This window comes from Beta vulgaris, chromosome 6 (assembly GCF_026745355.1).
Source record: "Beta vulgaris subsp. vulgaris cultivar EL10 chromosome 6, EL10.2, whole genome shotgun sequence".
Lineage (NCBI taxonomy): Eukaryota > Viridiplantae > Streptophyta > Magnoliopsida > Caryophyllales > Amaranthaceae > Beta > Beta vulgaris.
The window spans coordinates 7,766,162-7,792,803 of record NC_079207.1 but is presented as its reverse complement, the minus strand read 5'-3'; the positions used below and the strand labels follow the sequence as shown (position 1 = coordinate 7,792,803).

The 26,642-nt window shown below is 36.7% G+C and overlaps 9 protein-coding genes across 9 annotated transcripts; 3 read left to right on the top strand and 6 right to left on the bottom strand.

Moving 5' to 3' along the window:
• Nucleotides 1–408: 408 nt before the first annotated feature.
• Nucleotides 409–1,802, bottom strand: LOC104895612 (uncharacterized). The gene has a single exon (XM_048646050.2). The coding sequence runs from the start codon at nt 1,701–1,703 to the stop codon at nt 681–683; it is 1,023 nt and encodes a 340-aa protein (XP_048502007.1). The 5' UTR covers nt 1,704–1,802; the 3' UTR covers nt 409–680.
• Nucleotides 1,803–3,315: 1,513 nt separating this feature from the next.
• LOC130591738 (uncharacterized) lies at nt 3,316–5,254 on the top strand. The gene is made up of 2 exons (XM_057395550.1): nt 3,316–3,403; nt 4,619–5,254. Exons 1-2 carry the CDS (start codon nt 3,392–3,394, stop codon nt 5,252–5,254), a joined length of 648 nt encoding a protein of 215 aa, XP_057251533.1. The 5' UTR covers nt 3,316–3,391.
• Nucleotides 5,255–5,317: 63 nt separating this feature from the next.
• Nucleotides 5,318–7,608, top strand: LOC104887837 (uncharacterized). The gene is made up of 3 exons (XM_048647219.2): nt 5,318–6,571; nt 6,675–6,719; nt 6,801–7,608. Exons 1-3 carry the CDS (start codon nt 6,013–6,015, stop codon nt 7,451–7,453), a joined length of 1,257 nt encoding a protein of 418 aa, XP_048503176.2. The 5' UTR covers nt 5,318–6,012; the 3' UTR covers nt 7,454–7,608.
• Nucleotides 7,609–7,653: 45 nt separating this feature from the next.
• Nucleotides 7,654–8,435, bottom strand: LOC125498231 (uncharacterized). The gene is made up of 2 exons (XM_048646051.2): nt 8,247–8,435; nt 7,654–8,159 (listed from the first exon to the last, which is right to left on the bottom strand). Exons 1-2 carry the CDS (start codon nt 8,433–8,435, stop codon nt 8,007–8,009), a joined length of 342 nt encoding a protein of 113 aa, XP_048502008.2. The 3' UTR covers nt 7,654–8,006.
• A 28-nt stretch (nt 8,436–8,463) lies between these two features.
• Nucleotides 8,464–9,423, bottom strand: LOC130591737 (protein MAINTENANCE OF MERISTEMS-like). The gene has a single exon (XM_057395549.1). It carries the CDS (start codon nt 9,421–9,423, stop codon nt 8,464–8,466), a length of 960 nt encoding a protein of 319 aa, XP_057251532.1.
• A 2,860-nt stretch (nt 9,424–12,283) lies between these two features.
• LOC104895611 (uncharacterized) lies at nt 12,284–12,688 on the bottom strand. Its single transcript, XM_010682170.2, has one exon. It carries the CDS (start codon nt 12,686–12,688, stop codon nt 12,284–12,286), a length of 405 nt encoding a protein of 134 aa, XP_010680472.2.
• Nucleotides 12,689–14,756: 2,068 nt separating this feature from the next.
• On the top strand, nt 14,757–20,118 carry LOC104895407 (probable polygalacturonase). Its single transcript, XM_010681904.4, has 5 exons — nt 14,757–15,409; nt 17,546–17,666; nt 18,479–18,653; nt 18,920–18,990; nt 19,108–20,118. The coding sequence occupies exons 1-5, from the start codon at nt 14,975–14,977 to the stop codon at nt 19,740–19,742; spliced, it is 1,437 nt and encodes a 478-aa protein (XP_010680206.2). The 5' UTR covers nt 14,757–14,974; the 3' UTR covers nt 19,743–20,118.
• A 411-nt stretch (nt 20,119–20,529) lies between these two features.
• LOC104895406 (photosystem I reaction center subunit N, chloroplastic) lies at nt 20,530–21,556 on the bottom strand. Its single transcript, XM_010681903.4, has 3 exons — nt 21,128–21,556; nt 20,888–21,013; nt 20,530–20,781 (listed from the first exon to the last, which is right to left on the bottom strand). The coding sequence occupies exons 1-3, from the start codon at nt 21,422–21,424 to the stop codon at nt 20,692–20,694; spliced, it is 513 nt and encodes a 170-aa protein (XP_010680205.3). The 5' UTR covers nt 21,425–21,556; the 3' UTR covers nt 20,530–20,691.
• A 964-nt stretch (nt 21,557–22,520) lies between these two features.
• LOC104895403 (probable gamma-secretase subunit PEN-2) lies at nt 22,521–25,993 on the bottom strand. The gene is made up of 2 exons (XM_010681902.4): nt 25,671–25,993; nt 22,521–22,890 (listed from the first exon to the last, which is right to left on the bottom strand). The coding sequence occupies exons 1-2, from the start codon at nt 25,933–25,935 to the stop codon at nt 22,730–22,732; spliced, it is 426 nt and encodes a 141-aa protein (XP_010680204.1). The 5' UTR covers nt 25,936–25,993; the 3' UTR covers nt 22,521–22,729.
• Between the last annotated feature and the right edge of the window lie 649 nt (nt 25,994–26,642).

The window sequence follows — 26,642 nt, the reverse complement described above, 5'->3', positions numbered from 1 at the left end:
AGAAACTCAAAAATTATATGATTTCCTAAGAAAGACATAAAGAGTGGCACAAAGGAGATTTTATTCAACCATAACTTTGATACAAATCATTCCACACATACACTGATACACATAATTTTATGTACAACAATTATTTACTTTATCTTTGCTGTACAGATGACTTGTCATATTTTTTGAAAATAAAAATATCACATTATTACATATCAACATAACATAAATAGACTTTTTTCTACCCATAATTTTTTTTGAAATAGCATAAAAAAGTCGATAATCCCCACATTCTCCCTTAAATACCTTTTAATTTTCTTTAGCAAATGTTTTTTTATTTAAAAAGTGGTAGTCCGATCTTTACTTTTCTTATAAACTATCCACAATCTTTTAAGTAACATCTAATTGAAACACAGGAAGTATAAGCCAAAAAAATATATTTATATTATACAATATAATCGTCAAATAACTCGCTAATAACTCCTTTAAGTTACACATGGAGGCGCTCTAGCGGTATAAAATTCATCTTTCAATGAAACATATTCACCAAGATACACATCTTTACTTTCCTTATAAACTATCCACAATCTTTTAAGTAACATCTAAATTGAAACACAGAAAGTATAAGCCAAAAAAATATATTTATGTTATACAATACAACCCTCAAGTAAGTCGCTGATAACTCCTTCAAGTTACACATGGAGTCGCTCTAGCTGTATAGATTCATCTTTCAATGGAACATATTCACCAAGATACACATCAAGATGATCAGCCAATGAAGTCTTATCAATACTCTCATGGTGATAAGATTTGCACACCAAGTAAAACACTGTTTGGACAACAAGCCCAAATAGGGTAAAAAAAGTCCACAATACTAAACTGAAAATTCCAAAACAAAATCTCTCTACTATTCCAAATCTAGGTAATTCATCAATCAACATCATAGTTGGAATTACACAAAGATTTATGACCAAAAGAATAGCAAAGGCAATTCCCATTTTACCCTTGATTAATTCCTTGCTCTTTTTCAAGGCTTTAAATCCACATATCTTCTCCATTACTGAAATTACATTACTCAATTGCCATATCATAGTCATGTAGAAAATTCCCACAATGAATAATATAACATAGATAACAAGTATTAGTGCAAACCATACTTCAATCTCATATCCTGGCTTGTGAAAGAGCATGATGGATAGGATTATAATTAAGGTAAGAACAAATATGTATGCAAACATTATGCAAAAGTTGCATAGAAAAGTGATCATAAGTCGTTTCCACACCTTAGGAACCACGGTAATGACCTTTCGAAAGGCGATTTCTTTGCCTGTATATATGCAAGCAACTGTGTAGACGACAGCAGATATGGTAAGTAGAGACAGTATCATGGAAAATATGAAGTAGGCCGTTTTTATAAGCCAAAAAGTAGCCCATTCAGAATAAATAGAGTTGGAAATATCGTTATAAGTTGGAGAACCAACTCGATTCGTGTGTAAGGTGTACAAGTTATGGTTAATCTTGCTAAAGAGAAGTTTGGAGATCCAATTATTGGCAAGAAAGAGGCAAGATTGAGGAAGGATAAAGGCAAGGATTATTTGGATGAAGATTTTAGGCCATGTTAAGATAATCTTGAAGGATTCTTTGAATATGCCTAAAAAGTTTAGGAATTGAAGATCTTCTTGCTCATTATCTATGGATTTAATCTGGTATACCATTGTGTTTTGTAAAATTTGATGCAAATTAAGAAGTGAGGAAGTGAGGAAGTTTTGGAGTTTGATGCAAACTATGTATGAAGTATAATGGAGTTAGTTGAATACTAGTCAACCGTAGACTTGGAAAATCTTATCATGACTGAAATAAATTTGCTTGTTTCTTATTTGTGATTGTGATTTTTGACTTATTCAATTTCATTATGAATTTATGATGTACTATTATTATTTATTATTCTAGGTGTATACATCACCACTTGTTGGTATATCCAGCTACAATGATCCAGTTAAATTTGGCCTAATAGTAAAGAAAGAACCTTCCAACCTCAAGATTGGGGGTTCGGTCCCTATTAAGGATACTTTGGGAGAGGGTTTCCCCTAACCATCTCCCAATCTCAACGTATCGGCCCGAGTTGACTTACGAGAGGTGTCGATCTGACAGGGCTTTTCATCTTTACCATGAATCCCCAATCATCAAATAACAAGCTTTTCTTTTTCAAGTCGTTCATCTCTAATATCCTTCCGTTATATGCATGAATTCTTTATTATGAAGATTTTATTCTTTGCCTCGCTTTTATCATAATACTTGGAAACGAAGTGATATTTTTCACCACCAAAATGAATGATATATGTTGATATTCATATGAGGTTGAAATGGTGGGGTGGTGGTATCGCTTCCCACTTCATATTCCTGAGGTCTAAGGATCAAATCTCATGGGACTCTTATTTGAAGATTTTTCCCTATCTCCCTAAATGAGTCTCCTTCATCTTAATGAAAACTTTTGAATTTCGGTTGTTTGGTCCGTCCATGACCCTAATGTCAACTCAATATTTATGTAATAGAATTTAAGTCATTACAAAGTTAAAAACTTCTTTCATTTTTTTGTGATTTAAATTAATTGTAAATTGAATTAACTTTGAATTATATTTTCAATTTTTACTAAGATTTACTAAACATGAAAAGCAAAAAATTACCTAATATAATGGTAGCTCTATAACTAGTTAAAGGGCTTGTTCTCCCCATCTTATTTTCAGTTCAGTTCAGCTCTGGACAATATTTTTACTCTCACATATCAATATTCATTTTAGTTCAGTTCAGTTCAATTCAATTCAGTTCAGTTGCTTTATGTCGAAGAGAACATGCCCAAACTCGTAGTACTTCTAAAGAGAGACGAGTGCATCGTCTTGGACTAATCTCATGAACTTATGAGCCATGCCAAGTATTCAAGCGGTGTCAAGAAAAAACTGGCTAATTTTTCATAATTTCACACGAGCTCATGTTAGACATGAAACAAAGCTAAACTAAGCAGTCTTTTTCGTGCCCATTGGGCGGGCCATCATCGGACTTGTCCAACACTCTACCTTTACTTTAGGGCTTTGCTAAACACCGCCCTGATTTTTCCTATTTACGCCCTGTATTTTAGTACAAAAATACATGGTATTTTTTTTTAATACATGACATCCTTTCCTCTTTCCCTTTCTCCTTTCCTCTTTCCCTTTCTTTATTTAAACCCCCACATTTCCCATGTTTTCCACACATTTCACTTTTCACTTTCCAAACTTTGTTTATTGGCTTTCTTTTTCAAGAAATTTCCGGCATTGACCAAGGTATTTTGGCGGCGTTGACCAACATTGACCGGCGTTGACCAACATTGAGCAGCGTTGACCAATCAAGAAAAATTTCCTCCGGCGTAATGGCAAACAATGTGAGTTTTTTAGACCACGAAAGTGGTCAGGCGCCTAATTTAGGCGTCTTACCATATGGTCAGGCGCCTAATTTAAGCGTCTCACCATATGGTCAGGCGTCTAACTTAGGCGTCCAACCATGTGGCAAGGCGCCTAAGTTAGGCGTCCAACGGTATGGTGAGGCGCCTAATTTAGACGCCCAACCATATGGTGAGGCGCCAAATTTAGACGCCTGACCTTATGGTTAGACGCCTAAATTAGGCGCTTCACCAGTCCATATGGGTTGACAATTTTAGGCGCCTAACTTGTTTTAGAGTTAAGTCAAAGCATGATGTAGAATTTACATGTTGCTTAAAATATCCGTTTAGAATATGTAAAACAATAATATCTTTACATGGTAGAATATTTGTAAAAATTTACTATTTTTTGAGCTTAAATGTAGAATTTACATGAATATATGTAGATTTTTAGCATATTATAATACTTATACTTATATTTCACATGTATCACATGTAGATGTCTTATATGTAGATTTTTAGCATATATTAGAGTAGTTATATTTAAATTTCTCATTTGGTTTAACATAATAAATGTTCAATTACATTTAGATTTATACCTATAATAAGAGTTATATATAATTTTTAACATATTAGATGTAGAATTTACATAAAGTGATATATGTAGAATTAAATAATATTATAATAGTTATATTTTTATTTTTAACATGTTAGAGTAGTTATAATATAGTAGACATAAATTATTTAAATTATAATATTTTGCATATTATACTAGGTTAAAAGTTCATCCTAAATTATAAAAAACATGAAATATGAAGCAGTATTTTTTTTGGCTATGAATTGCTTACAGGCGTCCTAATTAGGCGCCTATACCGACGGTGAGGCGTCTAAGCAAGGCGCCTGCACCATAGGTCAAGCGTCTGCTCTAGGCGCCTGTACCACAGGTGAGACGTCTAATCTAGGCGCCTGCACCATTGGTCTGACGCCTCGTTTAGACGCCTGACGTATGGTGCAGGCGCCTTGATTAGACGACTCACCTTCGTACAGGCGCCTTGTGAGACGCCTCACCTTTGGTGCAGACGCCTTTATTGGACGCCTCTAATCTGGTTCAGGCGCCTAATCACCACTGCTGACTTGTATTTAGATATGTAATTTAACTATGTGATTTAGATATATAATTTATTAAATAGTTTCTATTACTTCTATGGTATTTACTAGGTTCCATATTCGAGCAATGATGGGGACGGGGTTAATTATCACGGTAGATTTCAGATAACTGATGCATTCTCAACGGTTAATGATGCGGTTAACCATCTTAATGAAATTGCAATTTCCATAGGGTTCGAATTGGTTATTGATTCGTATAAGCAGAATCCGACTGGTCCACTGCGTTGCTATTTGAAATGTTTTAGGGGGTCGAGATACTCGGGAAATAAGGTAGATCCGAATATTATGGTGCGACCTAATACATCGACAAAGTTTTGTGGATGTAATTTTATGATTAGGTTGGTTTTGGGGGACAAATGGCATGTGTCTATTCCGAATAGTGATTATGCTTTCCACAACCACGCATTCATAGTATATGCGGAGGGTCACAGACGGACTAGTGGGCTCAATGATGATGCTAGGCGGATGGTTAGACAGATGACTGATGCCGAGACCGCACCCAGAAACATTCAAGCTGCTGTAAATGAGGCATTCCCCCATCTTCACCAAACGATAAAGCATATATACAACGAGAGGTATTTTTACAAGATGGAAGGGCGTGAAGAACGGACTTCAGCTGAAAATTTTCTGTACCTTGCTGTTCGAAAAACTATGTGTATTGGTCATTACGGGATGATGATGGAGTGATCACTCATGCATTCATGTCTCATCCTGGTGGTACGAACGCATTTCGTACCTATCCAGGGTAGTTGGCATCGATTCAACATATAAAACGAATCGCTATGGTATGCCTTGCATTGAGATGATAGGGGTGGCACCGACAAATATGAACTTCCTTATCGCCTATGCCATAGTGAGGGATGAGAGTGCATACAGTTACCAGTGGGTGTTGCAGTGTCTGCGTATTCTAATTGGCGATGATGTGAGCCCGAGTGTCATATTTACAGATCGAGAATTGGGTTTGATTAGACCTATTAGGGAAGTTTTTCCAGCTGCTACTCATCTTCTTTGTACATGGCATATTAACAAAGATGTGGAGGCACGAGTTAGTAGATTATGTGGGGGGCGGAATTTGGAGAGCGATTTCGTGTTGGTCATTGGTGGAGTGTAGTAAATGCAAACACAGAACATAATTATGAGGTTGCATTGGGAAATTTGAAGTCTGCTTGGGCATGGAAGCCCTCCGTTATTAATTATGTTGAGACAACGTGGTTGAATCCACATAAGACCAAGTTTGCTAAAGCATGGACCAACAACGTGCTTCATTTTGGGAACACAACCACATGTAGGGTGGAGAGTGCACATGCAGCTCTGAAAGCGTGGCTACAAACTTCCACTTGTGCCTTGGATACGCTCTTCGCACGTGTTAATTTGTTCATAGATAGCCAGATGATCAAGATCAGGGATAGCTTAGAGAAATCTAGGGCAGAATTGGAAGACAACATATGATAGATCCTTTTCGTCATTTGGTTGGTCATGTCTCCCATTACTGTCTCAATATGCTGAAAATGGAAAACACTAAACGCCTAACCATGGGTAGGGAAGTGTTTGATTATTGTGGTTGTGTGCTTGTGTCTTCTTTTGGTATCCCATGTGCATGTGCCATACAACTTGCTATTAACGAAAACGGGGGATTGTATCTTGATGATATTCATCTTTTCTTCAAGAGTTTGGTGATCGGAGATGGTGTAAATGCATCGGATTACGCTAGTCAATGTGATCAGGATGTTGAATATCTTCAGGGATTACTTGATGAACTTTCTGAGGTTGATCCTGCGATTAGGAGGGGTATAGCAGCCCTTATTCGTCGGCAGTTACACCCAGAGGACGAGGGAGTTCAAGAGCCTCATGTAGTTACTTCTACGAGAGGTAGGCCTCCTGGTTCAACATCTACTAGACGTGACCCGAGTGGTTTCGAACATGCCCAGCACGAATTCCGGGATAGATCAAGGTCTCGTAGTCGTACTCGTACAACTACGACGACCCGATCTACTAGAGATGGAGGTACACATATTTACTGCAATTAACTTCTTTGATGACTTATTTAATACGTTTTTAATCAATCATATTTACTGTGTTAATTGTCTAACTCGTATTTATATAACAGATTCAAGTGCAGCAAATCCATCGACTCGTACTAGTGGAGATAGAGGTACACATATATGAACTGATTTGTTATGTTATTTATCAATTTGATATACAAAAATACTCGTAACTCTTATTTATGTAACAGATTCAAATGCGACAAGAACATTTGAACCGGAGAGATTTGAAAGAAGAGCAGATCCATTTCCTTACGCAGATAACGTACCCGATATCATCATCCCTTTTATAGTTGGGTGGAATGACGTCTTAGGTGATGGGAACTGCGGATTCAGGTGTGTTGCTGATGCTTTCAATGGTGGAGAAGATCGTTGGCCACACGCTCGTCAACACCTTTACAACGAAATTTCAATGAAAAAAATTTACGAGGATGTTTATGGAGGACGAGAGTACGTCGATAGAGCGAGAATTCGTATCATGCACACCAGAGGTCCTGCTCGTCGGGCACATTGGATGGAGTCTATTGCTGATTTGTATGCTGTTGCTACCTTGTACAATTGCGTTGTGATGTACTTTACAGTGGGGGAATCAGGTACTTTGTGGGGTTGCTGCACTATTCTACCATTGACTGCACCAGTCGAGGTCACACGACCATGTTATGAGTTTGTTATGGTACACCTTGGAGCACGTAATCAACACTACATCCGCTTATTCATGGCTCCTAATTTCCCGATGCCTCCAATTGCAGTACAATGGTTTGATTTGAGAGATGAAACTGTAGTTGGATGGGAGACTTATTATGCTAGCCGGATTAATTTATGGAATGTTCATCATAGCAATTAAAGTCGATATTATTATTGTAATTGAATATTAGAGTTAGTTCAAATGTAATTGTTATTGTAATATATATTAGAGTTAGTTGTAAGTTCATATTATTGTAATTAACATTGTACATACCTACTATTAAATGAAAGGACAGTTTATTAAAATCATGTTTGAGATTATTTTGCGTAGAAGTAAATAGATTTTAATCATAAACAAATTATACACAGTTATAATTAAACAATATTATTTTAAAAGTCATGTTAGTATATAAAAATTGTACAAATAATAGATAATTATATTGATATAAGATGCAAATGAAGCACTAAGTAGTTACATGAAATATCATAAAGTCATGAAATTACATTCAAATGGATAGAAACAATATATATAAAAAAAAAATACAGTAGAGGTCAAAATAGATTTAGAATAAAAGACGTCAACCTCATACAATAAGATTACTAATCATTGTTAAAATACATATAAAAAAATAATCACTTAAAACAATAAGTTCAAATAAAAATACAAATCTCATTAAATCGATAATTAGTTCAAATAAAAATACAAAATATGACTACGTTCTCCGACGTCGATCCACACCACGGGTACGGTTCCATGCCTCATACCATCCAAACAGTCCATCAAATAATGCTCGAATATCATCGGGCAGATCACTGGTGTCCCGTTCAATAAACGGGTCCATCATACCGAAGATCGAAGCTAATACCTGCATATAGTAGTATATAACAAAGTTAGTATTCAAAATATAATTTTATTAACACTTAATTTTAATAAGTAATACATTAAAAGATACCTGATCTGGAACCAAACCCTCAACATAATTTGATCCGGCTCCACCATCTGGCAACTCAGTCGGGTTAATGATGAAACGATGGGAGTACGCATCATACCACTGCATGTAAGCATCTGTCGCCATCGAAGGAAGTGGGGCCTTTGCAGACCACCCAACATAAGCTGTGAAGCACGTGGAAATAAATCCCATGTCTGTCGCTGTGCGATAAATGAGAAGTCTACCCTGTACCTATCCCAGCAGAAGGCCTATAGCAAGACTCCGGCTCCAAAATATGATGGGGAACCTCCTGAATGAATCCAAGCTGGCGTAAAGTACGATCTGGCATATACGGCTCAACGATATCCAAGTATCGCAGCCACCCGTAGTACGTGCTACGAGGATAAGCAGATACCGGACATATACCATAAGGTAACCAATCAGGCTGCATGTCGTTCGTCTGATCCAATGCCTGTCGAATACTCAGTAGTCGGTCAATCCCCCTGTTCTCATGCCGAACCTCCCAACTCAGTGCCGAAGCAGATCCTATAGGTCTCATCCTCCTAGTGCGGTTAGGCCGAAACATGGGAAAATACTCGTAAATCCATGCCTGCAATAGCGTGAGGCAACCACAAATCTGGGCTGAATCAGCACGACTAGCTATGCCAAGCTGCCTGTATAAATAGGCTAGTGTAGCCGCACCCCAAGAATACCGGCTCACATCCTGTGGGCTACAAGACAAAAACGACAGTGGCCAAGGACGGACTCGGTTACCACTCTTATCAACGAATAGAGTGGCACCAAGGAGGGTCAGCATATATCCTCGAAACTGGTGGGTCGGACTCCGATCCGGAGCAGAACATCTCTCTATCAAAGAATCAATGAATACACCACCACCGGACCAATGCGCCTTCAAAAAGGCGCTTCTCTCCATCCCAAATAGCTCTGCACATGAACTCTTCACGTCATCCCATGAACCAAAGTCACCTGTAATCCATCCATCTGATGGGATATGGAGGATAGAACTGACATCGTGTAGCAAGATACTAATCTCTCCAAAAGGGAGGTGGAAAGAGTTCGTATCGGGCTGCCACCTCTCGACAAACGCACAGATCAACGGCTGATCCAAATGCTCAAACATGATCTCAGGCAAGTGCCTCAATCCAGTAGCATCTACCATCCCCTGAACCTCGGGTGTCATGCTAGCGTACCACGCCTGAAGCTTACTGCACGTCCTCTCCCGGTTATGACACTTCAACATAGTCCTCTCATCCTCCCCAGCCCAAACGCGTGCCGCTATGTGGCCTCCAAAACTAGGTATGACACTACCGTCCAACGGCCCACCTGGCCTAGCGTCACGTACTAGCCATGAAGTGTCCTCCTCCGCCCCTTCCTCTTGCCCGGCCTACTACTCCCGGATCCCGGAGCATTGCACGATGCTCCATCTGAAGAACGTGCAAAACGACCACGAGAGGTACGTGGTTTGCATCCCCGAGACGGACGACCTTCCTCTGCGTCCGTTGATGGATGCTCCGGCTGACTATCGTAATAAGCACCCGCCTCCTGATCGTCCCCGCCATCGGGTTGCCTCTCCATGGTGAGTGAGGTCTCCACGGCTCAATGTCCATAATACTAGTAGGCAATGCAACAGACAAGGAAGAATCTCTGGTACTTCCTCCGTTTCTGCACCTGATGAAGACTGAGTGCTCCTGAAAAGCAACTCTCTAGCCTTCCTCGATGAGATTGTCACCCCTCTATCATGAGGATGACGATGACCCGAATCTGTAGGCAAACACTTTGCTTTGCCTTTGTCTCGCCCACTCATCTTTGATTAAACGTATAACATTTAATTAAATATGAATAATCAATTACATTCAATAATTAAAATTGTTCTCATATAAATATATTTCTACGCTTCATTAACTATATTTTCTATTATTTAATTCATTTTTCGCAATAATACATTTTCCAATTTTAATACACCATAATTAATATAATTTTGTAATTATTTTCTAAAAAAAAAATTAAAATTAACAGCAATTCAGGCCCCTAAATTAAACTCCCAAACAGTGGTACAGGCGCCTAAATTAGGCGCCTGCGCCACTGGTGGGGCGCCTAAATAAGGCGCCTGTACCATTGGTGGGGCGCCTAAATTAGGCGCCTGTACCATTGGTGGGGCGCCTAAATTAGGCGCCTGTACCATTGGTGGGGCGCCTAATTGAGGCGCCTGCACCAATGGTGGGGCGCCTAAATAAGGCGCCTGTACCACTGATCAGGCGCCCAACAAAGGCGCTTCCTCCATTGGTTAGACGCCTAAATTAGGCGCCCCACCAAAGGTGCAACCGCCTTAATTAGGCGCCTTTCCAGTGGTTCAGGCGCCTATTCAAGGCGCCAGCCTCAATTTTACCAGATTTCATACATTTTCGATGATTTCAAGCCTCTAAATACTCTAAACTACCAAGAAATTATCAAATACTGGAAGATTTTAATCAAACACCAAGAAATTTTAATCCTCTAAACTACCATACTTTCAATTTTAAAGGGTTTCAAACACATGCGATATATCAAATTCTACAAATACGATTTTTTTTAAAAAAATTATAATTTCAAATTAACTAACCTTTATGTCGCCGGAAATTCGAAGTTTTGTTGCCGGAGGATCTTGTCGCCGCCGCAACCTCGCCGGAAGTCTGCTCGCCTAGCCGGAAATTTGCTCGCCTAGCCGGAAATATGCTCGCCGCCCCGCAATAGTCCTCGCCGGAAAATTTCTCTTCTCGCCGGAAAAACTCGCCGGATGTTTTCTTCTTGGTGTTGATGAGAGAGATGGAGTAAGAGAGTGGAGAGAGAGTGAGAAGTGAGGGAGGGTCAAGAGAGTGAGAAGGTGATGAGAGTGGGAGAGTGGGAGAGTGGGAGTATAAAAATACTCAAATACATACATTTTTTTTTTATACAGGGCGTAAATATGAAAATTTAGGGCGGTGTTTAGCAAATGAGTTACTTTACCGTGTGAAACTTGTAACCCTATAGATGAGGTCTTAAATAGATGTCTTTGATTCATATAGACATATAGTCCGTCAAGTTAGTGATCCTTGAACTTTGAATATAAAATACTAGCATTTGCACGCGACGCGTATTTAGATTTTATTTAGACAGAAACTTGGCTTTTTTCGACATCAGTAAAAGTCAAAATTTGAACGTTAGACATACAAAGTATAATTGTTTTTAGTTGCAAAATTTCATTGGTTTAGTCTCTATCACTTAGTCTCTCACCAGTCTTTTTTTTTTTTTTTTTACTTTTTAAAGTTAAATTCTATGAAGAAAATAGAAATTTTATTGAATTTATTTTGATTTCTACTATTATAATTTTTTAATTGATTTTTAAATTAAGTACACTACTTCATAGATTGTGAAGAAAGTAGACATTTTGATTTAAAGTCGAAATTTTTGTAAGTATTGACATTGTAGTGATTGTAGTTTACAAGTGATTTTAGTTGACTTGTGAGTGATTGTTATAATTTTATTTTCGGTATTTTTGTTTGGAACCCCCTTTGGTTTGTAAGTGAATTTGTAATTTATAAAGGGAAAGGGGGTAAAAAAAAATCTCTTCATTCGGAGACACCATAGCTCCCCCCCTTCCCTTATATAATAGAGATTTTATGCTCACGAGTATGAAGTTTCACTCTTTGCCGGATTATACCTTTCACTCTAATGAGAAGTATAATGAAGATAAAATCCAAAATCCAATCTCAATTTATATACTAAATCCCCCATTATGAAATAAATGAATTGCTTCCCTCAAAAAGATCTCACATAAAATAGAGAAGTGGAAGTATTAAAACGTAGCTTTTGAATTGAATTGGTCAATTGGAGATGGAGTGTTGGAGTCTTAAAACCCGAATAAACAAGAGTACAAGACTAAGACTATATATATGCTCAAACTTCTAATACACGTGTTTATCAAAAAAATTACCAAGCTAAGCAGTGACGATAACAATAAACTTCATGTTATACAATACAAATTACAAACCTCAAGTAAATTACCAATAACTCTTCCAATTAAGTTACACATTGAGATGCTCTAGCTGTATAGATTCATCCTTCAATGCAACATATTCACCAAGATATTCATCAAGATGATCACCCAATGAAGACTTATCAATACTTTCATGGTGATAAGATTTACACACCAAGTAAAACACTGTATGAACAACCAACCCAAAAAGAATAATCAAAGTCCACAACACTAAACTTGAAATTCCAAAACAAATTCTCTCCACTATTCCAAATCCAGCAAATTTTTGCTGCAATACTGAAATTGGCAATGCACAAATGTTCATCACCAAAAATAAAGCAAAGGCAGTTCCCATTTTTCCCTTGATTAATTCCTTGCTCTTTATCAAGGCTTTAAACCCACATATCTTCTCCAAAACTGATACAATATTAGCCAATTGCCATATCATAGTCATGTAGAAAAACCCTATTGTGAATGGTATAGCTATGATCAAGCCTATTATTGGGATTACTATCCCTAATTGCACATCTTGGCCTTTTTTGTAAAACAACATAAGGATCAATATGAAAAAAACAAATGAAAAAACAAATGAGTATGCAAATATTATGCAAAATTGGCATAAAAATGTGATCATGACTTGTTTCCACACCTTTGGAACCACACGCATGACCTTTTTAAACGTTACGTCTTTGCCAGTATATATACAAGCAACTGTGTAAACGACTGCAGATATAGTAAATAGAGACAAGATCATGGTACATATTAAATAGACGATGTTTATAAGCCAATAAATGGTTTGTTCTGAGTTCGAAATATTGTTGTAAGATGGAGAATCGACTTGGTTGATGGATGAGGCGGATATGGGATGGTTAAGCGTGGAAATCCATTTGTTAGCTACGTTGAGGCAAGCTTGAGGGAGAATAAAAGCAAGGGTTATGTGGATGAAGATTTTGGGGCATGTCAAGATAATCTTATAGGATTCTTTGAAGATGCCAAAAGAGCTTAAAACTTCAAGATTGGTTTGTAAAACCATTGTGTTTTTGGATGGAATAATGGAGGAGATTGTTTTTTTCTTGGAGGTGAAATGGCCTTGACACAATGAATATATATAATGGTGTTCATGGAATATTTTTTGAACAATATTTTTCTTTGCTTCTCCAATAGTCTTACCCTATTTATTTTTTTGTTAACTATTCTACATTTCAACTACAATATGTAGTATATATTCAATGAAAGATTGTAGACTATATGTTAGTCAAGAGAAGATATCTTAAAATACATGTGTGGGAGGACTTGAACCTTGAACACTAATTTTATAAGAGATTAATTAATGGGGATGTTTGTCATGCTAGAAGAAAAATCCTTGATAAGGGGTGCAAGGTGCCATTTGGCATTTGGTTAAGTTTAGATAATTTTAAAAAATTATTATTGAATGTGACTTATTATGCTTTTTTATGTGAAGATGAAAATTTATGGATTATTAATTCTATTAAAAAATTTAGAGGCCTCTTTGGGAAATTAATTAGGCTTTTATTTGTGATTTATGTTGACTTGATCAAGTTATGTAGGGTCAAAGTACAACATATAACTTTTGAGAAGGTTGTTTTTCCTAGAATTTAAATTTACTAATTAATGAAAAACTTATACGACATTTATAATAAAATTAGCATTTATATAACAATTTTATTAAATAATAAAATTCTAATCTTGCCAACTACAATTATTGTAAATGAGATTTAATACTTAAGTATATAAGTCACATTGATATTTGATACATGCATACATCCTTACACGCTTATCTTATGATCCATTGTAGTTTTAAAATAAAACTAAATTCATACTAGCATCCAAAAAGTTAATTATGCATAAGCCTCATAAGTCATAAAAGGTTGCCCATACCCTTTACTTTGTCTATTTTCCCTCTTTGATGTTTCTTATTCTCATCTCATTTGTAGAAATGTCTTAGTTTCTCCCTCGATAACATTATGTCATAAGTTTTCTCCTAATAAAAGAAATATAGAGTTAAAAATTTGTCTATTTTCCCCTTTTCATATTTCTTGTTCTCTTCTCATTTGTAGAAATGTCTTAGGTTTCTCCCTAGATAACACTATGTCATAATTTTTCTCCTAATAAAAGAAATATAGAGTTACAGAAACTACATTCGATGAAATTTATGACTTAAACGGGTCAAGAATCAAATTAATTTAACTATGCGAGAAAGATGAAAAAATTATTATCTCGTGTTTCAAAATAAAATACAAGCACTATCAATTAAGACAGATGAAATATAAGGCAAAAATGTAGTGTATTTACACTAGTGCTCCATGCTACTCTACTGTTAGAGGTGATCACAAGTCGGGTCGGACTTTGGCCAAATAAAAGTAGCCATTTCGAGCCAAAGTCCCACGCTAAAACCCGCTAATTCAGAAAAACCCATGTTGATTATTTTTTTTGACGAGTAAGATGAAAGACCCCTTTAACTTATACCTCGCTCAGATTTAACCAGTCATATTTACCCGTCATAAGAGCCCATGATGATGATCTGTATAGATTTCCCACTTTCCATCTTCTCTCTCTTCTTCACTTGTTTCTCTACTTTGGAGTTGTTTGTAATTGTACCCCTCTAATCTTCATCTCCATACCATGTAAACCGCACCATTTTTCCTCTTTTTCTCTCTCCAAAACCACCAATTAAATCCCAAAATTCCCATCTTTCATCACAACCCATTTCATAATTCATATGGAAGATGAAAAACCATTACTGAGTACAATATTTAACCCTACAACCTTAATTAAACGACCAACATGGGCGTTTCTTTTATTATCTTTCACAACTCTTGCCGTTTTTTTCCTCCCTTTCACCACAAAAACGTTTTCTTCTCCTCCTTCTTCATGGGCCCATTCACGGCCCGACCCGAAAACTTGTTCTGGGTTCTTCCATGTGGGTCCCCCAAGGAAGTTTTTCATGTCCATCACTGAATTCGGCGGTGTCGGTGATGGAGAAACGTCGAATACATTTGCGTTTCGAAACGCTGTTGAGTTTATGAAACGTTTTGAGAATAAAGGTGGGTCCCAGTTAAATGTTCCTAAAGGAAGATGGGTTACTGGAAGCTTCAATCTTACTAGCAATTTCACACTTTTTCTTGAAGAGGGTGCTGTTATTTTGGGCTCTCAGGCATGTTAATTTTTTATTTTTTTTTATGAAATGTTGATTATTTGGGTACTTTAATTTTGAGATTTTTTTTGATTGATCCATGTTTGTTTAGATTTTGATGAGATGGGATTTTGTTGGTTTTGCTAATAAATGTGTTAAAGTTGTGTGCTTTATATTCAAAGTGATTTTAGTGTTTGGAAGTTATGATTGAAGGTTAAGTGATTGTTGAGTTTAATTGATCTAGTCTGAAAATAATGAAGATGAAGTCATACTGTTATAGCTGTAGTTCTTTTGCTGATAAAGGTGTCAAATTTATCTGCTTTATTCAAAGTGATTTTAGTGATTGGAATTTGTGAGTGAAGTTTAGTGATTGTTTAGTTCAATTGATCTAATATGAAATGAAGATGAAGTCATTGCTGTAGTTCTTTTTTTAAAGGTGTCAAAGTTATCTGCTTTATGTTCATAATGATTTTAGTGTTTGGAATTTGGGAGTAAAGTTTAGTGATTGTTAGATTAATTGATCTAGTCTGAAAATAATGAAGATGAAGTCATAGAAGTAATTCTTTTGTTAATAAAGGTGTCAAAGTTATCTGCTTTATGTTCATAATGATTTTAGTGTTTAGAAGTTATGATTGATGATTAAGTAATTGTTGAGTTCAATTGATTTAATGTGAAAATAATGAAGATAAAGTCATAGTTGTAATTCTCTAGACTAGATGTTATTCTTCTGCTTGATTTTTTTTTTTTCCAAAAAGGTATTTATATCAAAGGTTTTGGTTTTGAAATGTATAATTATACCTAGTGGTTGAGTTTGATTAGAAATTTCATATTTGGTAAGTTGATGATCTTGAATTTCAATGTTTGTCTAGATAAGAGTGTGAATTTACTTCAATTGTAAGATATTGATTTTCGGTTTCTTCTCAATCTTGTCCTGGAAATTACTATTTTATTCTTGTTAATTTAAGGGTTTGATGATATGATATTGTATTTTTCAAGTGGGAAATAAGTGTTGTATAATAATGCTATGAATAGCAATTAGATGTAATGATAAGGGGGCACTGCTTACATTGCATACATTTGAGGGTATACAGTGTAGTTGCCAAAATGTCAGTATAATATGGCTCACCATGTGAGTAGTTCATTTTTAAACTATTGTTTAGGATCTCGAGCTCCCCCTTTGTAACCTCTCTAATCTTTATTTGGATTTCTTTAATCTATGATATGGTTTTTGTTATGTATGAGCTCTCATGTCGTACCATACATGGAGGGGTATGTTTGTAACTTCCCATGAAGTTCGGGTTCACCATGTGATGATGATCCGTGTTTGTCTAATATTCTGACATATGTGGTCAAGCTTTTTGTTGAATTTATTTCACTTTTATTAAGGTGTGTTTTGTTTAGGAGTATTCTTTGGAACTCGGACTATAAAGTGAATATATGACTGTTGTGTTTTCACCTCCGTCAAATTTGAAAGACTTGTAGCTTGTTTGGTGCGGGGTCATGACTTGATGTAATGATAATGATTTGGACTATTTTATGTGAATGTCATAGTTCTGCATTTCCACTTACAAGTATGTGTTCGTCATTAGATTTTATTGCCACTCATTACCACCTCTAAGTAATGAATGTTGACGGAAAAAAGAAAAATACATCACTGATAGTGGATTTGCATTATCATGGACATTCAGCACATAGTGTACTTCATATAATTTTACCTACAAGTTGAGCACTATCTCTTCAAGTTATAACCTTGTAGAAATTAGCCTTGAGTAGTACTGTTCTTGTTTGAAAATGAGGGTTTTGAGCTTCCAAGTTCAGTTTGTGACACTACATATCAACTTTGGAACTTCTGTTGAAGATTAGGACCAGATCATTTGACTTGCTACTGTGACGATTTGATGCTTGGATTTAGACACTTGGTAGGGCGGAATCACTAACTTTTGCCCATGTCATTGTTCTAGCTGCTTTTTAAGTTTGTATATTGCTGCCTTTCTTAGGAAATATACAGCATTTCTTTTGTGTGCATATTGAATGTTTAAGTGCTCCTATGCCGGGATTGACTTTACGAGCTATTTTGCTTGATTAAGTTTGGGATTTGTTATAAGCATTGGTTATTTGGTTGTTTCCTAAATTTTAGTTTCCTTTTGAAACCAGTAGGACCCAAAGGAGTGGCCGATCATTGCGCCTTTGCCATCTTATGGAAGAGGGAGAGAGAGATTAGGTGGCAGACATATTAGTCTCGTACATGGAAACTCCATCAGCAATGTTGTCATTACAGGTATGAGCACCTCCCTGATGTATTCTAAATTATCTTAAGTCAAAAAAACTGATTAGTTTTACGTCATTATGTATAGTTGTTCATTATTTGTTACTGTTAATTTCATATTCTCTTTCCATGAGATTAGAATTGATTTTCTTGAAGGATTGAAGAAGGGTAAGATATTCTATTCACCTTTGCTTGTGTCGTGGTTCGTGCAAATTGAAAGAAATTATCTCATCTTCTTGAGGGCTGTGAAGAGAAATAACATATGGTTTATGGAAAAAAGCGAGAATCATTTCTTTCTTTTTTGATTTCTTCCCTGCTTGTATATGTGTACATCTTTCCGAGATAGTATCAATTATACTTATATTAAAGACCTAAATACTGGTGCCTAGTTGTCTACTAACTGCTGCCATTTACTTCCCGGTGTCACTTAGAAATGATGTCATTAGCAGAACTCTGATATATACATCTTCATGTGCTAGCTCTCAATTTTGAGGTACTAGTGTTTGCTTGCAGTGTCAAACTTAATTGAATAATATCCTCTTGTTTCTGCCGGAGTCGTGTATTTTTATAGGAAATTAATGCCTTTTCTAATCACTCTCTAATTGTTTAACCTGGTTTTGACCGACTTTTTGAAGTCATTTGAATGCTTATGTAAGATAAAGGACAAAGGATTTCCCCTATCTCAGATGAGCAAGTTAGCATTATCCAATTCCCTTGGAGTTGTATTATGTTTGTTTGAATAAGTTTTTCATGAATTCTGACTTGAAGCTCCGATTTTTTGTGTTGCTATTGGCATCTTTTGGTGCTGTTACCTTTTTCTACAGGACGAAATGGGACAATTGATGGACGAGGGAAAATGTGGTGGGATCTATGGTGGAACAGAACACTGGAACATACCAGAGGCCATCTTGTAGAGCTTGTTAATTCACACAATATCCTGATTTACAATCTCACTTTTCGAAACTCTCCATTTTGGACCATTCATCCTGTGTACTGCAGGTCAGTACAGGCTTACAGCTCCTCCATTCACATTTTATTCTTGGCTGAAACCTTGTACGATATATAGTCAAGATTCAAGAATGCAATGTACTGTTTAGGTTTTTCTTTGAATAGAAGTTGCCCTTAATCAATTAAAATTACCAAGCCTATAATTCTAAGCCAAATAAAACTGTGCAAATATTTTACCTACGAATTATACATGGAAACTACAAGTTCAGGATTATTTTCTTAACCAAAATCATCTGCGTTTTGTTCTTGTGCTTCAGGAATGTCGTGATCAGGAAGATGACAATATTGGCTCCTCTAAATGCCCCAAATACAGATGGTATAGACCCAGGTACTACTGGCTACTTAGGCATATTTCTACGTGTTTTTTTCTGTCTGCTGTCCTTTTTATGTTCCATAAATGGATCAGCATCCGTGAATGATTTAAGAGCGATAAATTGAACTGCAGATTCAAGCACGGAAGTATGCATTGAAGACTGTTACATTGAGAGCGGGGATGATCTTGTGGCCGTGAAGAGTGGGTGGGACCAGTATGGTATTGCCATGGCACGTCCCAGTTCAAACATAATTGTGAGAAGAATTTCTGGCACAACTCCGACATGCTCTGGTGTTGGCATAGGTAGTGAGATGTCTGGTGGGATATCCAACATAACAATAGACGATATTCATGTCTGGAATTCAGCAGCTGGGGTCCGGATTAAAACTGATGCTGGACGAGGAGGTTACATAGCAAATATCTCGATATCTAACCTGAGATTGGAGAGAGTAAAAATACCCATTAAGTTTAGTAGGGGTGCAAATGATCACCCTGATGAGAAGTGGGATCCAAAGGCCGTGCCCAAAGTTGGTAGGGTGTTTATAAGTAATGTAGTTAGCTTGAACTCGAAGAGAGCACCTGAAATACTCGGTATCGAGGGTTCACCCTATGAAGGTATATGCATGAGAAACGTGAATATTTCTGGCCTACCTGCATCAACTACATGGCATTGTGAACATGTATCGGGTTTTGCAACCAATGTATATCCACCTGCATGCCCTGAGTTATATGTTGATAGTTTTTCATCATCGTGCGGGCTCTCATAAATGTCATCATACTTCACAAATGTGTGTGACTTGAACCATTTTCCTGCTGTTGATCTGAAAAGGATCAATGTGCCGAGAATCTAAGATGGTCGAAATTGAGCTTGAAGACATCGTTTGATATTATCGTAAGGGTTTATTTTGGGCTGATTCGACATCACTCAGCAACTTCCAAGCCAATTGAGCGGGCTTTCCTAACACTAGAAACCCTATCATTCTGATGGCCGATTGGTACCATTTTTCTGCCTGGTGCATTATGTATGATTACTAATGTATGATTCTTTCAACCATTCTTTGCATGTTTCTTTCGATAATTGTGGAACATTTTGCCATCCCTTGAAGAGGGTTTGATTAATATACATGTACATTTGGAGAGTAACATTCGTGGACAAGTTTATTGTTTATCATTCACTAGTTTCCACCTACTGATCCTAACTTGACCTCAATTGGAAAGCTTTGTTTGAATAAATAAGCGCCCATTTGCAATCACTATTAATTTCTAGTTTTTGGCTCAAAAATCTTGAAAGTAACATGCCTCAAGAGTGTATAATGAACTTTAAAATTAGTTATATGCATGTCAATTTTTGTTCTTTTTGAGCTTTGATAACGAAGTTTTGAGTATAATTTTTGTAACTATGATTTATAATTTTCAAGAGGAGTTTGAAAACGAAAATAAAATGATAACGAACAGGCCCGTATGATATGTAGACTTGTTAAGTGGGTTAGATTTTAGTGAAGTTTCATGATCTCCATATATATGATATGTAGCTTGGTTAGAACAATGGCAAAATTTGAAACAAGGAATAGTTACATTTCACAAGAACTCAGTCCATGGACTAACACACTAATAAATACTTTAACACCTCTCCTTTGCAAGTACATGATACATGAGATTGGGACTAGTAGATCCTTCATCAATAAGGGTGAAATGAATTAGAAGATTTTGTACTTTTCACCATTTCCAGAAAACGTTCGAACCGCACTTGTATTTGTCTTTCCCTTCGCATTCCAGAGCTAGATCATCAGAGATGAAGGGTACTTTCTGTGATAAAATCAACAAAAAGGAGTTATAAAAGGTTTCATACTGCATGAAATACTGTCTGACTGAACTGTATATAGTGTGTTTGAGAAGAAAAAGGATGGAAAACCTGTAGCTTGGCAAGATCTTGGCAGCCTGTGAAATTCTGTGGGAATTTACAGGTTCCAAATTGCACTGTGAAGGCTCTTGCAAAGTTGGCCCCTGATGTTGCCAACCTCTTCTTGTCATTCAGTTCCTGGTTGATAAAACAACAAACTGTGTGTTACAAAATCCGGTATGAATCTTACCAACTAAATTAGCTGACATCCATATAAAATGCGCGAAACAAAGTCAAGAAAAGGGAACCAACCTTGTTAGCTTTGCTCTTCTCAAGGTACTCTTCAATGACTCCAGCATTAGCAGAGGTGGAGAAGGAAGTAGCAACAAGGGCAGCAGCCAAGCCAAAAAGGGCAGCTCTTCTTCCATCAGTAGATTTCTCTTCCTTTGAGTTCAAGGATTGTGCCTTGATCATAGGCAGTTTCTCACTACCACCCAAAGATGATGGTGCTACACAAGGCACTGAAGATGCCTTTGAGCTAAGCTCTACACCGCCTGCGCCGGAAATGGCATAGCTGCATGCAAGAACACTAGAATTCATTGAGGCCATTCTTTCTAGGAATTAAACCTTACAAAGTGGTTGCAAAACTTGTTTTTTGTTTTTGTTTTGGTTATTATGTTATGATGAGTAGAAAGGTTTGGTTTTTGTTAGTTAGGAGAGAGAGAAAAAAGGATTATGAAGTGTGATGTGGATGAAGAGTAATTAAGAGTTTGTGGTGAGAGTGTGGATAAGGTGAGATTGCCTCATTCTCATTGGCAAATCGCACTTACAAACTATTGCTTGTTGTAGCCAAGTATCTTGGGTTTATGGGACCCCCTAAATTTAAAGCATAAGAATCAAAGTATGTGCTTCTTATTTCTCCTTTTGGGGTTGAAATTTTGATCATGTGTTGACAAGCCTTGAAAACGAGGGGGACATGTTCTTAGATGTAAATAAGCTCATTTTATACTCAAGGGGTTTATCCAAAACAATATGTGAAAATCCATACCATATCTATAAGATTGATTTCAAGTAAATCAATTAATGGTAGTATAATAAATTTAGAATTTCCCCGTCAAAAAAAAAAAAAAATTTAGAATTTGATGTGCTTTTTTTTTTATCAGGAAAGATAAACCAACTCAAAGGCTGGGTAAGGCTAAACAGCCCAGAAGTAAATGCCCAAAATATTGTTGGGATGAGGATTCAAACCCTGGGCAATGACCTGAAATTTGAGGTGATATTCTACTGAGCTACTACCTCTCCCTCTAGAATTTGATATACTTGTATTAGATCATGTTTATTCGAAAAAGTAAAAACTAGAAAAAGCTTCCAGAATTTTTGTGGTTTGCCAAATTAGCATCAAATATATCACATCCAAAATTCTCAAAATGTCTTTTTTTTTGTTTCTTCAAGATCTACCAAAGAGAACAATCCGTGAATCGCCGTGGACTAATACTAATTAGTTTCAGACAGAGTAATTTCGAGTTCAGCACAAGTCGATTTTCAACTTGTGTTAGGAGACAAATCATTTTTAAAATCTGTAAAAAAAAAAAAATCGAGTCGAAAATATATGCTCAAGACTCTAAATTTTATTAGCAGGATCTCACCGGATAATATTTGTCAGATCTGATTAGCATTCGCATTCTCACAACTCAGAAGTCATATGTATGGTTATAATCCATGAAATTTGAACACCTCATATTACTAATACTCAGCTAGTACAATACACAAATTACAAAGAAGTCAATACAGAATATTAACATCGTCTTGGGTCACAAAGAATGGAAGGGACTTTCGAATATCAAGCACCGAAAACAGCATCTGCTACTCTGCATTTCTGCTGTGACGAAAGAAATTTTGAGAGATATATGATATCTACATCCAACCTGCTAAACCTAACTGATCAGCAACATTGTACATTACAAGTTGATTCCAAACTGGCCCAAAAAGGCGTTCTCCTCCAATTGAAAATGTTAACGCCCATGAAGACAGTAGGATTGTGGCAATTGAGAATCCTACAGCAGATCCAACAACATCTGGAGGAAGATACAATTGAATGATTAAGCGAATGACCCTAAAATGATGCAACACTTAGTAGAAAACAGCAGAGAAGGCTGCTCTGAATCATTGATTCTTGAAGACTCATCTAAACGACCTAACTGTTAAGCAAAAAACAAGCAATGAAAAAACATGAATGACCCTGCCTGCATTTTGTTTAGCCGATTCTCTAACTATATATTGTCCTTATGGATATAATTGTCATTTACTCAGTCTGTAACGTGTTACATGCCAAACTGTTAGGCATTAATTCTTGTTCATTCTTAAATAGAGAAAAGTTTACTTATTCTACATAAGCAGGTCCATAGTGTTGTTTTTCTTCCACCAGCACAAGGGTGGGGGAGCTTATTCTGTCATTTTTAGCAGTTGCATGAAGGAGATGAGCATTCAACCATAATTTAAGAAGAAACAATTTTCCAGTAGAAAGGCCCACTCTCTTCCTTTCTGTCTCTCCCCTATTTTGCTAAACATATCCTTCAACCGAAGCTTGGGATACATCAATGACCAGAAGATACCTGCTCAAGCCTCAATTCAACTCCCTCTTTCATGCTACGTTACCTACACCAGAAATATCCTCTAACAAACCACTCTGTTACCATCCTCTATCACCAAGTATCAGCCGTAAGCCATGAAGCCCATCCTTTACAACGGCAACAATGTCCTAAGTTTTATTGCCTATCAGATCTCAATCACCACAAAACTTACAAGGCTTCCCATCACTATGGCATCTTCAAAATGCTTGACCAATTAATAAAACCACGAAAAAGTAAACCTGCCAGGTCAAATTTGAAAACCACAGTGTACTAGTCCTTAATGAAGTAAAACAAGGCTCAAGCATGTTGATTGAAAATATCCAATTAACGTCATTGATGGTGTTCGTAACGCCAGCTTGAAACAGAACATTGCTATCTCAACAAGTCAAACTTTCCTCCACAGAAATTAAGACTCTCTCACACTGGCATCTGCACAAAATAACTCCACCAAAAGCAACCTGATAACAGGAGTATCTTTCTGCTTATCTGAGCTTCCAGATCCCTCAAATTTTCTTACTGATTTGTGTAAATCTACAAAGCTATACAGCCCAAAGTCCCAAACAGCACAAGAACTCAGCTATAATCAAAAGTTTTAGTTGCACACTTGCCAAATTTCTCAAGCGGCCTAGGCTGGTTAGCACTTATATATACATTGCTGACGGCAACTGCGTACTCTCTACCCTTCTAGGACTACAAGGAATATCAAGCAACTCAAGGTAAACTCTTTGTGTCTTCTTGTCGAGCCAAAAAATCCAAATCTTACTGTCTAGGATTACCATAAATGCATATCATATGCCCCCATATAACAACATATTTTACACTCTCTCGCACCCTGAAGCAAGACCAGGGTATCTCTTCTCAGTCAATCTCCAAATGTAACCTCCAACTACATTTAGAGTTTGTGTCTCTAAGAGATCCAAATCAAAAGAAATACTGAAGACAATTATTTATGGTACTCTCACAAATCTGAGACACCTTCAATGATGATGATGACAGACCATTAATCCCCAAATCACAGCACCTTTAATCTTCCTCATTCATGCACGCATGGATATTCAGCTACAGTATCACAAACCACAACCACAAAGATTCCATCATAGCAACACTCATTGACATCAGATCGGACCTCCACACATGACATAACCCAAGAATATCACAGGTTTGAGATCTTCCAGAATCTGGACTAACAAAAGTTGTGAGAATGACAACCCTATGAGATACATTTTTCTTATATCATTTATTAGCTTTGCACCTACCTATCTGAATACTCACTCTCCGAAGGTCATCAACCCAATTTAAGATATATCCTCTATATTCGTAAAACCAAGTTATCTCAATGACTTAAAAGATATCCTTTATATCACATCTCACTGATTTAAACCCAAGATCAAATGCAACAAGGACATCAAAGTGCTGAAATCAATAAGGATCACCACACATATAGTTCAACAATAACCCAACTGATCAAAGCGGTTATACAAGGTAAAAGAAACATTTGACAAGATCATCAGACTTAAACCATATTACCACAAGGGGTTTAAAAAGGCTAATCAATAATTCAAGAAACCCATTAAAAACCAAGATGGATATCTCGCTACATTGTGCCAATGAGAAATATTTTGGTACGGGTGAAGGCAAGAAGTTTAAAAATAATCAATGCACATGCACATCCTCCAAACCTATAACATTCCTTGTAAGTATTAGTTTACTATATTCAATACTAACCACCATTATAACCCTTTCAAGGAACTACTTGGACGAGACTTACTCATGAACAATCCGAGATAGGATAGATAATCTAACAAACCGAATTCCAACTTCCTCCTACAAAAATATAAAGAAACAACATCTTGCTCATAGAAGTTGAATTCAAATTAGAATGCCTTTACTTAATCCACAATTTCAATGACTGATTCAAGCCACCATTAAAAAAAAACACATGAAACTGGAAAAAATGAAGATGAGAAAGAGGGTAAGGGGACATTTCTCATTTCAATACACAAACCCAGTTCATATCATCCTTGGAACTGAAATGGGTCCCTAAAATTCTCAGTGAAAATTTCATCAATCATAAGCAAATCAATTCATAATCCTCAAACCTAAAATGGGCAGCTAAAGTTTTCAATCATAAACTCTCACATATCTCTATTATATATAGCACACCAATTTCCCATTTCAAAACAAAAAAAAAAAAAGGAGGAGAGAGAAAAAGAGATGTTACATACAGCGACGAAAAGAAGGAAAAGAGGAAGAGTGACGAAGAACAGGCCAAAAGTAGAAGCAATTAAGAGCCCAAAGCCAAGGAAGAAGTAAAAATCCAAACTTGTAAAATCGACGAGCATAAATCACTGATTCTTCCTCTGAAAGCCCAAGTGCTCCGTCAATTGTCGGCCATCGAGGTGAATTGCTGGAAATGTTGGGATTTTGGAGAGGGAGAAAGGTTGATTCTCCTGTGGATGAAGAAGAAACCCCTTCTCTTGATCTCTCCATTTCTCTTTACTTTCTCTTTTCTCCTACCAAACTTTCTTGTATGTGTGTGACTTGTGAGTTGTGACTTTGGTAGTCATGTCATTATGTGTCCTATCATCCGGAATGTTTTGGCCTAGTGATTAAGATTGAGGTGTAATAAACGATAGGTCATAAGTTTGAATCCCCCTCTTTTTAAACAACTACTCACTTTTTGTATTCGTCCGTTCTAAGTTTTAACAACAAACTACTCTGAACTCTCTATCGAAAAAACAAACTATTAAGGTTTGGGTTCAAGCCTTAGGTATGAAAGAAATCCCAGCAGGGAGGAATGATGCCCTTTGAGGTACCCATGCAAACTCCAATAGGAGATTAGTCTACTCGTAGAAGGTGGTGGAAAACTCCTCGTTATATATTATTGTTGTTAGGGTTTAAATATCAGTCCAAGTATACACCAGGTCTAGATAAGGATATGTAACGGATAGGTCCAAGGCCCTCTACAGCTATTCTCGACTATCAATAGTTCATTTGATATCAAATGAAAGGTAACTTAACTAACTAAACAAATACATATATTTGGCAGTTCCTTCTACTCTCTTGCTTTTCCATTGCTCAACCAACTGATTTAAGCATCGGAGATGGTTGGTTCATAAACCCTCCGAATGAGTCTTCTTGTTTTATTATACACATCCATCAAACTTACAGGTGACGGCTTGATCCAACATTAATCA

Bases quoted from the DNA above. Each gene is read 5' to 3' on its own strand.
- LOC104895612 (XM_048646050.2), bottom strand. From the start codon at position 1,703: ATGGTATACCAGATTAAATCCATAGATAATGAGCAAGAAGATCTTCAA.
- LOC104887837 (XM_048647219.2), top strand. From the start codon at position 6,013: ATGATAGATCCTTTTCGTCATTTGGTTGGTCATGTCTCCCATTACTGT. The intron at 6,572-6,674 runs GTACACATATTT...TTTATATAACAG, and splicing joins CCGATCTACTAGAGATGGAG to ATTCAAGTGCAGCAAATCCA. The intron at 6,720-6,800 runs GTACACATATAT...TTTATGTAACAG, and splicing joins TCGTACTAGTGGAGATAGAG to ATTCAAATGCGACAAGAACA.
- LOC125498231 (XM_048646051.2), bottom strand. From the start codon at position 8,435: ATGGGATTTATTTCCACGTGCTTCACAGCTTATGTTGGGTGGTCTGCA. The intron at 8,160-8,246 runs GTATCTTTTAAT...TACTATATGCAG, and splicing joins AGGGTTTGGTTCCAGATCAG to GTATTAGCTTCGATCTTCGG.
- LOC130591737 (XM_057395549.1), bottom strand. From the start codon at position 9,423: ATGACACCCGAGGTTCAGGGGATGGTAGATGCTACTGGATTGAGGCAC.
- LOC104895611 (XM_010682170.2), bottom strand. From the start codon at position 12,688: ATGACTATGATATGGCAATTGGCTAATATTGTATCAGTTTTGGAGAAG.
- LOC104895407 (XM_010681904.4), top strand. From the start codon at position 14,975: ATGGAAGATGAAAAACCATTACTGAGTACAATATTTAACCCTACAACC. The intron at 15,410-17,545 runs GCATGTTAATTT...TGAAACCAGTAG, and splicing joins CTGTTATTTTGGGCTCTCAG to GACCCAAAGGAGTGGCCGAT. The intron at 18,991-19,107 runs GTACTACTGGCT...ATTGAACTGCAG, and splicing joins TACAGATGGTATAGACCCAG to ATTCAAGCACGGAAGTATGC.
- LOC104895406 (XM_010681903.4), bottom strand. From the start codon at position 21,424: ATGGCCTCAATGAATTCTAGTGTTCTTGCATGCAGCTATGCCATTTCC. The intron at 21,014-21,127 runs GTTGGTTCCCTT...TTTATCAACCAG, and splicing joins AGAAGAGCAAAGCTAACAAG to GAACTGAATGACAAGAAGAG. The intron at 20,782-20,887 runs GTTTTCCATCCT...ATTTTATCACAG, and splicing joins AAGATCTTGCCAAGCTACAG to AAAGTACCCTTCATCTCTGA.
- LOC104895403 (XM_010681902.4), bottom strand. From the start codon at position 25,935: ATGGAGAGATCAAGAGAAGGGGTTTCTTCTTCATCCACAGGAGAATCA. The intron at 22,891-25,670 runs GTATGTAACATC...ATCTTCCTCCAG, and splicing joins TTTTCCTTCTTTTCGTCGCT to ATGTTGTTGGATCTGCTGTA.